Raw genomic sequence first — 16,476 nt, 5'->3', positions numbered from 1 at the left:
TCGATTGGATGACATTAAGCAAAGTCAGTTTAATGACAGTGTAATAACATTGCATGCAAATTTTTTATGCCATAGAGATTTGAGTACAAAGGCAAACAGGTTACAAAAGATGTCACAAGTCTGGCTGTTGCACCGAGTGCTTTGAGAGAAGGTTTGTCTTTCCAAGCAAAGGTTAATGTACTAAGACCTCAGTTTCACATACCTGGGCCATATTTAGAGTTCCTCTATAAACTACTTGAAAGTGGACATTCACTATCCATATTCATAACGGTTTAAAACGTACTACACAAAAATAGAAGTTTCAGCCTAGAAAATGAACACAAATAAATATTGATTTAGTAAAACAACAAAACCACTGATTGCATGCTGATACAAATTAAAACTGCTGTATTTATATTGTGACAGCACTATTAGCAGATTGTGAGATTAACAAAACATGAATGAAACTACCATCTTTTGACTAAAAAATGGTTGATCAATTTAAAAGAAAATAATTAATTATGAATCTAAATGATGATACAATCCTAAATTCCAAAAAGTTAAGACAGTAAGTGAAATACAAATGCAGAAAACAGAAAGCAGTGATTTGTAAATCCACTTTGCCATGTATTTAAACGAGAACAGTACAAAGACAAAATATTTCATGCTTTACCTTCTTAACTTAATTGTTTTTTGTAAATATGCGCTCATTCTGAAATTGATGCTGGCAACATGTTCCAAAAAAAGTTAAGCTTCTCTTGCTCGAGCTCTGAAATGGACTGATTCAGAGTGGAAATGTGTATTGTGGTTTGAGGAATCAAAATTTGAGACATATTTGAAATAATGGACGTTGTGTTCTCTGGGCCACAGAAAAGGACCATCCAGATTGTTACCAGTATAAAGTTCAAAAGTTAGGGTCTGTTGTGGTATGGGAGGTATCAGTGCCCATGGCATGACTAACTTGCACATCTGTGATGGCATCATTAACCCCTTAAATGGCCAAAGTTCTATTCGACACTTCTATAACCTAAGAATAGCTCAGCCAGTTTGCACTGAAGTCCCTGTAGTTACTGAATAATAAGGCTGGGATTTTAAGGGGTTAACACTGAAAAATATACACATTTTAGAGCAACATATGCTGCCTTCTAGATGACATCTTTTTCAGGGACGCCCATGCTTATTGAACACAGCAATGCAAAGGCACATTTTGCACGTTACAACAGCATGGCTGCGTAATCAGAGAATGTGGGTGCTAGACTGGCCTGCCTACAGTCCAGTCTTGTCTCGCAGCGAAAATGTGTGCTGCATTATGGAACACAAAATACAACAACAAAGGCCTGTACAGCCGCACAGCTGAAAGACAAAAATTCTGCTTTCAAAGCTGAATCAACTGTTGTCTTCAGTCACCAAATTAATAAGTGTTTTGATAAGAATGCGATGAAACACAGTGGTAAACGTGTCTGTCAACTTTTTTTTGTGTTGCAGGTATCAAATCAATGAGGTAAAGGTAAAAAAAGGTAAAGGTAAATAAGGTAAATAATCAAATACTGTGTTTTTGAACTGTTTTCAACTAATTGCAGTCAAACAAAATTAACTAGCCACTGCTTTCTGTATCTATTGGCATTTCACAAACTCAGGTTTGTATATCTTTATATATGGGGCTTGTCTTAGTACATACAGTGTTCTGCGAGCATCTCCACCAGCATTACTGTACGCTGACCCTAATAACTAGGGAAATCAATGGACCAAATCCGTAATGAATGACCCTTACCTGTAGTGTCTTTCCTGTTCTGTAGGCATTTTTTTGTTTGCTTAATATGTAAACAGGGTGGACGATGGTCCATCACTTTTTCATCACTTCCAGCTGTCATTTTTAAAGTTACTGTAGAAAAGGGTGGCTAATTAAAACACATTCATCAATAAACACTGACACTGGGTTCTTACGTGAGTTTAAAAGCACAACAAAAACACTAAAACTGCTATGCTTGGAGAATAAACTGAAATTAAAAACTCCCAAATCCATTCAATTTTCTGTCATTTTTTTCGTTGCCAATTCCAGTGAAAAACAGCAATATCCTCACAATCGTGTTGTGGCATACCGAGATTTTTTTTTGCCCTAAATATTTCAGATAGGCATCAGTTTCAAACTGTATTCTAGAAGTAAACAGTAGATGGTTTCTTGACCAGAGCTCTTGAGCAGTTCTGCCTTTTCAAAACGATACATCTTTTGAGCCCCCATGGTGCCATTATATACATTTGTGGTATCAACATCCATCGACGGTTTTTGTAAACAACATCCTCAAATACACACTAAATGTCAGAGAGAGCTGAAAGAGCAGAGTGAACAGTAGGCCTAACAGTATGTTTAAATGTTTGTACACAGGAGATCAGTCCAAAACGGATCCTGTGCCATTGGTGAGAGCCACACCTCTCCATATTCAACAGGTTTGAATAAACATATGCTGACCAAAGACCCTTATATAAGCCCAAAAGCCACAGCACAGGATCAAACAGCAAGGTCAACACCAGGGAAGGGACATATAGAGATGGAGCATGTGCAGTAGTTTTGGTACTCATCTCCAAACTGTAAAACCTCTGGAGTGCTGGAGGTGCCAAACAAAGGCTGGGCTCAAGTGGACATTGCACGGAAAGTGGAGGAGAGGGAGGAAACTCTTCAGGGCCTGGCTCTCTTCAATCATTGAAGCCTGAACCAGGTAGTTCATTTGTCAGTGTGTGCCAGCGCTCAATTTTCTTGTCTTTGTTTTTCAGACAGTCGAACCAGTGTTTCAGGCGTTCTCCATTGGCGTTGATGCCTAGAGAAACTCCACCTGGATGAAGGGTGAAGAAAGTGCATTAAAACTTCAATTTGAGTCACTAAATGAGCCTGAGACCAGGCTGTTCCAAGATGCTGCAGCTGTGTGATGTAAGTTAAAAATTACTTCACACAAATGACTGTGTTTGTAGGAGCCATCATATAATCGCTAGAAACCACAAGATGAAGCTAGTTGTGACTTACCTATAAAGTCATTGGATTTGCCAATGTCATAGTCCCACACAGTCACCTCGAGAGTTTTCTTACTGAGCTCAGCGTACTTAATCTCATAGAAGAACTCCTACACAAACGAGATAAAGAAAATAAGATAAAATTATCACCATTACAAAACACTGGCAGTAAAATTCTAATTATTATTTATACGTTACCACACATGGTGTACAGTTATATGCAAAAATTTGAATATTGCCAATCAAATTACACTTTTTTAAGGCGTGTTACTTATTTTTGCTTAGAAAATCAACAAAACATGGAATTTGACCAGGGGCGCACAAACCTTTGCATACAACTGTAAAGATAATAGGTAATAGGTAGAATGAACCTGATGATATTACTGAAATGATATTAACAAACAGCAGTAAAGGTTGAAAACTGAAGTTAATTTCAATTCTACAGCTACAAGGTACACATTACCAGTCTAGATTTTGGACACACCACCTCATAGAACAGGTTTCTTTTTACTGTTTTCCACATTTTATAATAATAATGAATACATCCAAACTAGACATAGTTTATATGGGATTACAATGACGTCCAAAAAATTGGTCTTCTGCCAAAACAGGGTTGTTTATACCCCCAGCCGCCCTCATCACAAGTGAACTGACTGGCTGAAATGCATTAACTCTGAGAAACCTTTAAAGAGAAACTCACAGTAATTAGGATGATATAATGATTACAGTTCTTACATAACATTTTTCAAGTCTGACTTTCAAATGAAAAGTCCTAAATGAAAGGTACTTGTTAAAAAAACTGTTTAAACTGAATTATTGTTTGTTTTTGCGCATAAATTCACACATAGGCATTTATTTTTTTAAAAGATTTCTTAGAAACAACTTGGAAACTTTGTAAGCTTAAGTCTTTAGATAATACTATCAGGTGTGTCCGAACTTTAAATGTTACCGTTTGTCCTGTAGTGAGCCTCCGATACACGACTACAATAGCGCTGATGAAACATTCTGGTGAGACATCACGATATCAAAGTGCTGTGGAAAATACCTCATTAAACTCTGGATTAAGGGTCTTCTTCTTTACAGCAGTCTTGTGCTTTGACTTTTTGTTCTCATCCGGCTTCAAGTATCTGAAATAAATTGTGAAGAACACACAAGTACAGTGGTATGAAAAAGTTTGAACACCCCTGGCCAAATTATGTTTTGTTGATTAATTGTATATTAAAATGCAGAAGTGTTTTCACTGGAGAGGATGTGCTCAGTTATTTTCACTTATAGTCTGACCAGGGGTGCCCAAACTGTTGCATACAACTGTATATGAACATAATCTTTCAAGTCTTTCTTCCATGGGCTTTTCATGCACTGATGAATAGAGCTGTACACAGTTCACCAAGCAAAGCCTAGCACCCATCGGTTTAAGTGTCTTGTAAAAATTACTACGTCCACCTGAGGGCACTCTGGTACTGTCACTGCATACAATTTCATGGTCTGACCATTAGGAGCAGCGGAAGCTAAACAGAAGCAAGTGGCACATAGGAAGTGAACATGTAATCTGCTGCATAAAAGCTAAGAAAAATATGAGAAGAGACTCCCTTTGCAGTTTGCTGTAAACAAGGATGGTGCAACAGGTGACCCTGGTGCTGCCCCCACGGTCCTTTCACTAATGAGACTGTCTCTCTCTGCTACAAAGGCCACCAGACACAGAGATTTGGCCCACAGACGCTGATTAAAGAGGCTTCATGCTGCGAGGTCAGCTTTCTCCCACAGTTTAAATCGCACCTCAGTGTTTGTCTGTTATTGAGGTGTGTTGTTGCCCAATTAAGGCCCAGGAGCTATTAATGAAAGTGGCTCAAAAGGGAACCGTTTTTTTTTTTTTTTGGGAACAAGTGGCACTGGACCAGAGCCTCTAAAATCTGTATCGGGACGCTCATGTACACACACGGAAAGAGTTTTTTGAAGCATGAATCCTTCACAACCTGAAATGTGATATATTCATTATTTTTCATTTGACATTCTTAATTAGTTGATCTAATCTAAAATTTAGGTTAACGTTAGATTCTACTGCATGGTGGTGCAGGGGAGGGCAGCAAGAAGAATCTGGGGTTGATTCCCAGGCCGGGTGGCCAGAGTCTTTTGTGTGTGGAGTTTGCATGTTCTCCCCTATGTCTGCGTGGGTTTCCTCCAGGTGCTCAGGTTTCTACCCACAGTCCAAACACATGCAGTCAGGCTAAGTGAAGATACTAAACTGCCCCTGGAGTGTGTGATTGTATGTGTCTGTATGGCTGCCTTGCGATGGACTGGCGACCTGTCCAGGGGGTTTCCTGCTTTAATAATCAGAAAATAACCTAGCAAGATTTTTGATTCATCAGCCAATAAATATTAACCTGTAAACTGAACAACAACTGCTAAATGTTGAACAGTGCTAAGGACAGCACAGAGAAGCTAAATATGGTATACAATATAACCAATTCCAGTCTCTGGTCTTCATTTACTCAGATTTGAGTCTTTATCAACTTAACTTGAAGACAGCGAGCCTGTGTTATGGTGTAGAAAGCCGTTTTAGCCTGCCAAGCTAACATTTGCCTCTAGTGCTAACAAGGACAGTGGAGCAAGACTAGCTTAGCTAATGGTTTCATACACAACAAACACAGGTCGACTCCCTCAGATCTGAATCCTGTAAACTCATGTTATTGAGCATCAGAGAGCCAGAATCAAACTTGTATTGCTGTGTGAAGCTGTAGCATGCTAAGCTACTGCTAACTGCTAACTTACTTGGACAGCTCTACACAAAAGGCCACTGTTGGCCTGCTGACAGCAAAGCTGAGGGCCTACTGGCTTTTGCTCAGCATTTTCCAGGCAGCCTACCGATTATTAAGCATTAGAGTATTAGACAAAATGCCACTTTTCATTGCTCATTTACCACTCAGTGTCCAATCTGCTTATTATCCTTCATTTCTTTCTTTCGTTATCCTTTAGTGAGTAATTTTAATATAGCACAGTGTTTCAAAAAAGTCATTTTATACATTGAGAATTCTCCGTCTGAGTGAGAGAGAATTAGATTACTTTAGCAAGTGGAACAGTTCTTCTATAAGCCACAGGGGGCCTCGCTCTCAGGAGCCTGCATACTTGGAAAAGCTCTGTACACTGAGAAAAGCACAACCACTGTGGTTTTAATAAACACATATGCCACAGAAAAGAGAAACCGGCGAAAACACAACAATACTGCTCATCTCCCTATCTATCACTTACTGAGACCGCCCGTTTCTGATGTCCATCTTTTACCCCCTCAAGCCCCAGAATTTTCATTTGCTGCTGTAATTGCACTTGTGGCGCACCCCATTACTCAGCTGTTCTCATGGTCAAATGAACTGCGCCACATTTTCAAATGGGGTCTCTCGATCTCTTCATCAAAAGCGCAGCTCCGCCTGTAAGTCGGCCACATTTCATTTTCCACTTTTAAAACAGGGAAATGGCACTCTCAGCTCAACTAGGCTATAATAACCACTGTCGCTGCAAATCCACAAACAGAGCCATTAAGAGGCTGGAAATAATGAAATCTAGAGTGGATGAACAAGGAGTGGGGAATAAGGTAATGGTAATGACAAAAATAAAATCTCTGGTTTTAGACAGAAATACTAGCCTTAATTGAATAATTCACAGGCAGTACTTGACTAAGCTCTTCTTGAGAAACAAACAGGATTAACTGGTTTAAAAGCATTGTAAAAGTAAATAGGCTGCCACATTGTCTAATGCTACGGTATAATCTGACTGACGCGCTTGCTAATTGATTGATGTTTGGACATTCCAGCACATAAAAAGGCCTGGCAGTAATCCCCCCTGTATTTCAGAATGTGATGCAAGTAGAATTTGAGGGGGATTAGAATCCTAATCACTTCTCTGTGCGGAGATCATTATTTCATCTAAATTTAAAATTAAACACTGACGACTGAAAATACAGAGGTCATTAAAAACAACAAAAATAAACATGTTTTCATGAGAGTGTAGAAAATATAAAAATATATTATTGCTGCCTGAAGAAGAAACATATTTGCAAAATAGTAGCTTTTCAGGACATGGAAATATAAGTTTATTTAACAAGATTTTTAAGTAATTTCTGACCTCTTCTCTTAGTCCACTTGTTGTGAAATCTTCACACAATATAAGAGTCACTTGCCATTTTCAAATGATAAACAAAAAATTAAAAAAGAATAAAAAAAAGTGTCAAGGTTTTGATATGACAGTGAGGATATGAAAATGTCCTCATTTTGCCCTCGTGAGGAACACATGACAATCAAATGGTGTGTATGGGTCTATAAGTTTCTCTGTTGATTGTGTACAGTACTGTGCAAAAAAAAAAAGACCAGTTATTCATTTTTCAGAAGAAATTTCTTAGATCAGATAAGATATTGCACTTGCATAAGGAAGGAGAAAGTCCAAGGAAAATAAGTAAAAAAAAAACAGGAGTTTCCAAAATTGGAGCTTATAAAAATTATTAGAAGGTCTAGATAAAATGGGGTCCCTAACAACTGTGTGAGACCTGGTAGACCACCAAAACTGTTACCATCAGATAAACAGCACTTAAGACATTCATCTTTGAGAGAGAGGAGAAAAGACTAAACTATGGAGGTATGGAAAAATATCTCTTTGAAATCCTGAAAGCAAGTCTCCTGCAAAGAATGGAAGCTGTAATGAAGGCAAATTGTGGACACAATAAATAGTGAAAAATCTGATTCTGTGTAATTTTCTCTTAAATATGTTTTCTGCTCCTTTTGACACTAAAAATTAATATTTTGTATTTAATAGCCACTGGACTGGAAACAAAAGGGTGGTCTCTGATTTTGTACAATACTGTACATACAAACATAGACAAACACCATAACTTGAGAGAACACTTAAGTCATGACAGATTAGAAAGTAAAGGCTGGGGGCATCTTTACTTTGTGATCAGCTCACGTTAATCATCATCAGAAGACAGCGATAAATCCATTATGCACTGAAGTGTCTAAGTGCAGAGGGAAAACCTCTCTCACTCATTACTCATAATTGTCCGGATGAGTCCCATTCGTATTTTGCCCTGTATGGCTTCATGTGTCTTAGAGAGGGAAGAGTTCTGGCCTCATCGCTCTGAATCCCCCCAGGTGTAAATTGGGCACTGATGGTTGCATGCTAATTTCAGAAGCTGAACATCTTGTTAGTTTATCCAAGAGTACAGCTTCAGGCATAAGCTGAGCTCAGAGCAGCTGGATCGAGTTTTGAACAGCTCCTCAGAATATTGCTCCTTATTGATTGCCTCCATTCATTGCCATTGATCTGTTTTCTACATATTTTGACATCAAAGAACTCCAATGAACTCTGTACTGTGGCTTTCCGACTTTGATTTTAAATATACGCATTCTTTGTCCCCCTGAATAAGCTCCAATATGCTGATTTGGAGGCTTATTTGTCAGTGTAACAACGAGTTTCACTGCTTTGATGATGCCACAGTGCTCTGAATATCAAGCTTGTTGTGAATCAGAAACTGCAACCAGTGCAATTACTTACTAAGTTGTAGTCATAGGAACCCCATGCACATTTATTACCCTAACCTAACTGTACCTAATCTAACACAACTGACCCGGCTCTTGAAGGCCTTAATAATGAGTGTATGTCAACACAACAGAAAAACAGATAATTAAGTCAAGAGTTATTACTGTTATTTTGCTATAGTTTTGATATACAAATTTACCCATGTTTACGTAATTACCATTGGTGTGCAAAGAGTTTCATGAGGGCAGGGGCTGAGGTGTTTCAAAAGGGCAATTTGTGGGGGCACTTCTGGAAGAGTTCATATCATTATCATATATTTCTTCAGTATGGAAAGACCACTACAGTCAGACTTACTGTAATATTGTGATACTCTGTATCCTAATCCTAATAAATGAATTAAATAATTACAAACTCTTTATTCAACCATCATTTCAAGGAATAGTTGGTGAGAAATCTAATTTAACTGACTTCCGACTTACCCAGGTGTAGTTGATAAGCCAAGACATGCCTGAAGCCCAAACTTTGCTTCTTTATTTAGAACCAGATCTACAAGGCTAACATTGCTAACAGACACTAGACACAGTCACCCAGGCTGCAAAAATACAAACCTGAAAGTTAAGGCCGCATAGACTTGTCACCGTGTTCATAGTAGAGCCCAATATTATCAGTCGATATAAGGTAATTGCAGATGAACAGGCATTTATAAAGGCCGAAATTATGACAAAAAAAAAACTATCAACCATGTTATGAGTGTTGTCTTTGCATAGTCTGTCCATCAGAGGACACTCTGCAACTTCCCTGTTGGCAACACGCGTGTTTGCAATGCCACAAATCACAACAATCAGCAGACCCAAGTAGAGTCGAGCAGAGTATCCTACAACAGAGATCATCTGCATTCACGTGAAATTCAAGTTCACATGAAAAACTTTACTTGAACATTTAATAATAAAAATATCCCCATCACTTCTCCTCTTAGCCTAAACAAGCCTGGCAACATTCATATCAGCCATGCCTACTTTTGCTGAAGTAACACAAAAGCTCGCGCTGTCAGGCAAACCTCAAAATTAGTCTGTGTTTAACGTTATGGTAGTTGAGTGGTGTAGTTTGAAGCGTCGACTTGATTGTAGACTTATTTATAAAACTGTGGCAGTCATAGTGAGTAAACAAACAGTGGTCCCATCTTTTCTCCCTCGCTTGTCACTTTAAAAATTTTCTGGCAACATCACTTACAGTGGCTTATAACACTGTTCATTGCTAAATTAGGGTACCCACAAAGCTACCTGTTGCTGTGTGTGGAAAACAACTAACGCTAATGAGCAGTTAAACTACAGTGTTGAACTTATTCTGCCTAAATAAGGCAATGGTAAATGTATCTATGACACGCATGTGTGTAGTTACAGTGCATTGGACATTATTAAACCAGAGGGGACACATAAATAAACGTGAGCTGAACAAATATCAAACGGCTCAGTAGCCAAATGAAGTTATCTAGCTCGTCTTTCAAATGCATAGTGTGTCATTTCACCCTTATTTTTCCCAAGAGGAAAACACAGTTGTGCTTGATTATTTTGCTCACTTGGCCGGCCCACACAACACACAAACATACTATTTCCTTAAATGTTAATTAGCAGTAGTACTCTATAGTTTATCTGATATTTTTAAAAACTTTTGTATTTTTATACATTTGACTCTTATTCATCAAAACCTTAATATATTTTGTTGTATTTTTGTTCCAAGTACTATTTTTGACAGTAAAACAAGTTTATTTTTAAACTGCATTATGTCATGTTATCTTGGTGAAGACCCTTAAATAACTACACATGTCAGGGAAAATCTTTGTTTATGTATTTCTGAAGGAAAAACTAAAAGAACGTCGGCTTCTAGCAGTTTTGTTCATTTTTATAGCTCACAGTAAGTCATTCTGCCTCCTAAACCTCACCAGCTAGTTCGACAACTTTAATGATATGGTTTGAGTGGGTGGAATGATGTTTTGGTGATGTATATTTGCATGAAGTTTTGCAGAATTTGGGTTATTTGGGTGACTTTTGAGTTCTAGTGTTTGTTGCAAATGTTAGGCTTGTTGCTCCAGTTCTAAACTAAAGAAGCAGATTTGGACTCCATGCCTTAGCCGATTGACTACATCTGGCATAATCTGGAAAATTGCATAAATTCGATTTTTTGCCGAACCATTCATTTAACCACTTTACTCTGCTTTACTCCAAAAGCAAACCTGTGCCTAAACACTGTGTGATGGCAACAGTTAGCTAGACAGAAAAGCTTGGAAGTAAGACAAACATGTCACCCAAAATGTCAGACAGCTTCAGATGATTTAAAATGCAGCTGCCAGAGTCTCACTATGAGTAAAAGAAAAGAACACATCACCCCCATTCTGACATCCTTACACTGGCTACCAGTCTGTTACAGAATAGAGTTGACGATACTATTGCTGGTCTATAAATCACTCAATGGTGTAGGACCAGCATTTTTATTTCATATGTTGCAGCGATATGAGCCAAGCAGAACTCTCAGATCATTAGGAACTAGTCAGGTAGTCAGTTATGCTGTCGTATGACGTAAACTGAAAGCATCACTGTGTGTGCAATCAGGCTGGTGTTCAAAAGGCATTTTATAAAAGTAAAGATGCAACCAAACTGTGCCTGCCTTCCAGGGATAATTTAAGTTTTACACAGTGGCATATTAAGCATTTAGAGTCCATCAAAAAGGCACTAATGATTTTGAGAGAAAGGGGCAGGGGCTTAAGTATATGCATCCAACGTTAATTATAATTAGTTATTTAATGAATTACATTTACGTTTGATTTACATTCTGTATCGACAAATACGACTCTGCATTTACGTTTTGACATAGGGGTCGGAGAAGCCGTTGGCGTCCATGGCTGCGAGGTGAGCGCAGCGGATGATGCCCACCACCAGGCCGCACTTCTGCGAGCTGTACTTCAGCGAGATCATGATCCGGCCTCGCTCCTCTAGAGACTTGTCGTCCGTCTTGTCAATCTGCAGAGAGCATATAACAGTGAAAGCTTATATTATGCTTGAAATTGTTTGTCCTTTAAAGAAGTAGCTCAGTCAAAAGACTTTTTTTTTAAATGATGATTTCAATTACATAAGGAAAAAAACAAACAAGTAATCCAATAATAACAATGCAAAACAGTAAGTTTACTCTTCAATCAACCAACTGAACAAATTGAGTTGATAATTGGGATCAAAGGCTTGATCACTGCCAGATTTGTAAAATCTAACATCACTTAAATAGAACCATTCCAGCAACATGAAAAAGGCTAAAACATCTCAACAAACAGCGCACTATGCTGCAATCAAAAGAAATTCCGGAAGAGACTAGAAAGAGTTTTTTTTTTAAATATATCAATTTGGAAAGGGTTACAAAACCATTTCTGAGGCCCTGAGACTCCAGCTAACCACAGTGAGAGTTACTGTCTCAAGACAGAAAAAAAAGAGAAAACTTGGTGGTGGTGAACCTTTTCAGAAGTAGCTGGCCTATGAAAATTTCTCCAAGAGTACAGCGAACATCCAGCAAACCACCAAAGAACCAAGAGGAACATCCAAGGAACTGCAGGCCTTGTTCACCTCAGATAAGGTCAGCAATCATGATTCCACTTGAAAGATGCAGAAATGGCATCCAAGGGAGAGTTGCAAGGAGAAAATAACTGCTGACCAAGAGGAACAGAAAGGCTCATCTCACATTTGCCAACAACACCTTGATGATCTCCAAGCCTCTTCTTCTGCGACTGATGAGTCAAAAGTGGAACTTTCTGAAAGACAGTGGTCTTTTTACATCTGGCGTAATGCATTCCACAATAAGAACAACATACCAACAGTCAAACATGGTATTTCTAGTCTGATGGTGTGGAAATGCTTAGCTGCTTCAGGGCCTGGACACCACAATTAATGGAACTACGAATTCTGCCAGTCCATGATCAGAAACTCAAGCACAACTGGGTTATGCAGCATGACAACAATCTGAAGCACATGAGCAAGTCCACCTTTAAATAGCTCAAAATAAACAATATTAAGGTTCTGGATTGGCCTAGTCAACATCCTGAATTCAACCCCATTGAGATACAGGACTTTATACTGGCAGTTTAGGTCGGAAGCCCCCCCAATGTGGCAGAGTTAAAGCAATTCTGATGAGTGAGCCAAAATTCCTCCACAGTGATGTGAAGTAAAAGTGAAAGACAGTGATGTGAAGTGAAAGAATGATCACCAGTTCTAGGAAGCATTTGGTTGCAGGTGTTGCTGCTAAATGTGGCACAATAAGTTATTAAGTTTAGGGGTCAATTGCTCTTTCAGTAGGTGACAAGTGTTGCAAAATGTTTTTCCTTCAATAAAAATGTGTTTTGTGTTTGCTTTTGTTTACTTTTGTCTTATATTTTGTTTTTAAATGATTGTATCTTAAACGATTTAGTGTAACATATATGCAAAAATAGAGTAAATACTGCAAAACTAAAAGAACAATTTCAGACACCAAACATCTCATGGCTGATCAATGAAATTTGTGGTAAGAGGAAAATGTGTACATGAACTTTTTCATCAAACTACTCCTAAAACAGCTCAGAGATTATGAGGCATCTACAGTCTGCCTTATGAAAACAACAGGTTCAACCTGTTCATTTTGTTTTATTTCTTTGTTGTGTATTATGCTTTCTTGAGAAGGGCGTAACTGGAAAAAAGATGAAAAAGTAGCCACTGCGGTTAAAAAAAGTGAAGTCAAATGAACGGAGTAATGACTTCTCAGGCAGCCGTGCAAGCAGAACGCACACCACAGCACAAAATCCCAATAAGTACAATCCCCCATTTCCCAGTGATTAGTTTGTCTGATTAAGTTTCCTGTGTAGTTAGTAATCACCTCCGCAGAATCATCTTGTCGTCTAGACGTGCTTTTTTTTTCTTTTTCTTTGCAGCACTGCAGCGGCAACAGAATCCCAGCTGAGTTGGAGCCCAACTGTTGAGTCTGAGCTCAGACTGCGTTCGGTTTCTTTTCTGAACTTTGTCGAGCCACCCCAGTCCATCAAGCATGAAGTTAATTAGCTGTGGAGGAGGCGTCTCCAGTCATCACCCACGGCAGCGCTGTCTCATTTCCGTCCCCTCCGGAGGCCCGTACGCACACATGCACACACACTTTTCCCCACCAAACAAACAGCTCATGCTCGTCAGCCAGCTGGCGGCTGCTTCAGAAGCCAGACTCAGCTCTAAAAGCAGATCCCAGATCAGTCGGCAGGTTAAAGTTCCATCAGGTCCCCTTTTTTCGTGGACAACATTCACCCCAACAAACATGAGACAGAATTACAGTGTAAAAATAAATCACACAGCAGAAGGGATAAACTGAAAGTTTTGCTTTTAATGGTACCACTTTACACTAAAACTACCCTTATAAAGGGTTTACCAATGGTATGAAACTAGTTTATTAATTGTTATTAATTCGGACACCTTAAACACCTTAAAATGAAGCTTACAGGTATACTGACTGACAGAGAAGTAAGATAAGTGACCAGCAAGGTCTGAGCTTTAACAGTGCAGATGAATGTGGACTCACTTTTTGGCAAGCAATAGATTACCATTTCTATTTTTATTTATGTGTTATAAGGTGTTTATTACCCTACTAATAACCGATAATAAACAGATTTTAAACTATTTGTAAACCCTTTATAAGGGTTATTATCTTACTTAATGTGTAATACTTAATGTACTAATAGCAATACATCGAGAAACTATGTAAAGCTTAAAGATGTTCCTGATCAGTGAGTGGGTGAGATCTGTGTAGGTGATGTTGAGTTTCACTCTTTTTCGGCACAGGGACCTTATCCATCAGTTTCATATTAGCGTAATTAGCTGCTTCAACAGATTGCTGGTTTTGTTTATGGCACTTTCTGCACTGGCACATTTGCACACAAATGAATAATCAATCCAGTGGAAACTTACATTTTTACATAACACTGTTTTCTTAGAGGCACATGAGCAATGCAAGTAACAAAATTCTTATGAAGTCAGTAAGTGTAATGTGTCACCTGTAGCCTGTTACTGTAACTGTAAACCTTAAACAGTGTTACCCTCAGCACTGATTGTGACAAAAAAAAATGTACAAATTTTCAAATCTGGTAGATCGTGTTCTTTACATACCAAAATGAATGCAAGACAAGCATTAAGACGTCACACTATCAAAGAAGAAACGTAGATTAAAAGGCAGATATAACCACATTTCCCTTGAAATTAAGGAATAAAACAAAATGTATGCAACAGAAGGAAGGTCTCTGTATGTATCAGAGTGAGCATTTGTAACAGCTTCACTATTGTAGTCTGTACTCTGTATGCATACTGTACAACAATTTGGTTACTGTTCACAATTTGGATTTCCCACTGATTCTACTGATTAATCTTGTGTGACCAAATTAAAAAATGGATTTAAATCTCTCTTTTTAACCATATGGTTTGACTAATGGATTTCTTTAGGTAAAGTAAGAAAAAAAATTTACAATGCCAGATATGGACATAATAGTTTAACAAGCAGTAATATTCTGAGTATGTGCTTGTAAGCGACTGGCTTTTAAACTCATGTCATAATAAGTCTCAATCAGAAACAGTTGCTCCACAGTTTGAGGACTTCTGTCCTTTTTTGAAAGATTTTGAGTAATGATTTCACTGTTATTTTTCAGTTAGATAAGAAACACTACCTGCAAGTTCCATTAACATAAAACCACCATTTACTAATAGGCTACTTTTGGCTATTATTGTTCAACACTTGTGATGTTCATGAAAGAATATTTCTTGGTTTGACCAGCAGGCTTTGTCTAAGCAATGATTTAAAAGTTTTCCTTTCCAACTATACTTGAAAGCACATTGAAAAAAGGTAATTTAAACACCTGAACAATTCATTTTGATGGGATCCTGAGATTGGGCTTTGGTCAGACTTATTTTCATTTAGAAACAGCTCTGTAAGACGGCCTGTTACAATTATTACATAATTGCCTAACTGCAATAATTTGAGATGATCACAATTATTTGAGATGATCGCAACCTAAGCTGACTGCAATCATTTTCCACAGTCTTTAGATTTCACAGTAATATTATGCTGCAACAAACAAAATGTGAATTGGGTGTATTGAGTCGAGGTGAATAAATGATAAATACATTCACTGAGGCATTATATAGCTAATTCTAACGTTTTTAGCATGTTTGCTAGCAGAATCTGGTGAGGAATATATATCTTAGCTTAACTCTACACATAAATCTGTGCAAGTGTAGACATTTGTGAGAGTGTGCAGTATTGATCCAACAGTACAACCAGTGTTTGCTACTATAAACAGCTAGCAAACTGACAAAGTGACAACTTTAATAGTTTAAAACAACAAACAAGAAAAGACTATTAAATTGTTAATTGCAATTATTGATATACCAATTACCTGTTAGCTAAAATTTCATGATCTGTAAGCTTAATATATTATTCTTTAAGATTTTAATGGCTTATTTTAACGGCTAGTTTCTAGGCTTTCAAACAGCATTAGCCATTCATCACTTTAATCAAACGTTCAAAAGCAGGGACAGTGACATGCCTTTTAAATGATGTTTACTGTGATTGGCGGTTTCTTGCTAAATAAAGTTTCAATTCAAGTTGGTATAAATGTAAGTAGGTTTTAGAGAGTAATATAGAAATAAAGTAGTGAGTACTGAGATTACTTTTCCCCAGGAGTAATAAGTGCAGAAGTAATTAGCAATTTGTAAAAATGTCCAGATTTTGACCAACATTTTGCTTGTATAAAATCCTTATGTCTTGAGCTGGATAACATAATAACAGCTGACTTCAAAAACAGTTATGAAAGCTCAACCGTATGAGCAGCTCTCCATATGAGCCAAACCTCCAAACTCATCAAATCTCATAGTGTTCAGGATAGTGCTAGTCAAACATAACACAGTCAGGTATTGCTAAGTAGTGTCACAT

The 16,476-nt window shown here is 37.9% G+C and overlaps 1 protein-coding gene across 1 annotated transcript in view; it reads right to left on the bottom strand.

Moving 5' to 3' along the window:
• Positions 1-716: 716 nt before the first annotated feature.
• The window catches only part of LOC118814320 (double C2-like domain-containing protein beta), a 125,793-nt gene continuing 110,033 nt past the window's right edge, over positions 717-16,476 (bottom strand). The window contains exons 6-9 of the mRNA XM_036579867.1: positions 11,362-11,519; positions 4,028-4,109; positions 2,996-3,092; positions 717-2,807 (exon numbers count right to left, since the gene is read on the bottom strand). Coding sequence (XP_036435760.1) covers positions 2,671-2,807; positions 2,996-3,092; positions 4,028-4,109; positions 11,362-11,519 — 474 coding nt within the window. The 3' untranslated portion in view covers positions 717-2,670. The remainder of the gene's footprint in view (positions 2,808-2,995; positions 3,093-4,027; positions 4,110-11,361; positions 11,520-16,476) is intronic.

Source organism: Colossoma macropomum, unplaced genomic scaffold (assembly GCF_904425465.1).
Source record: "Colossoma macropomum unplaced genomic scaffold, Colossoma_macropomum, whole genome shotgun sequence".
NCBI lineage: Eukaryota > Metazoa > Chordata > Actinopteri > Characiformes > Serrasalmidae > Colossoma > Colossoma macropomum.
Note: the sequence above shows the minus strand (reverse complement) of the source record. Positions and strands in the feature narration are given on the sequence as shown.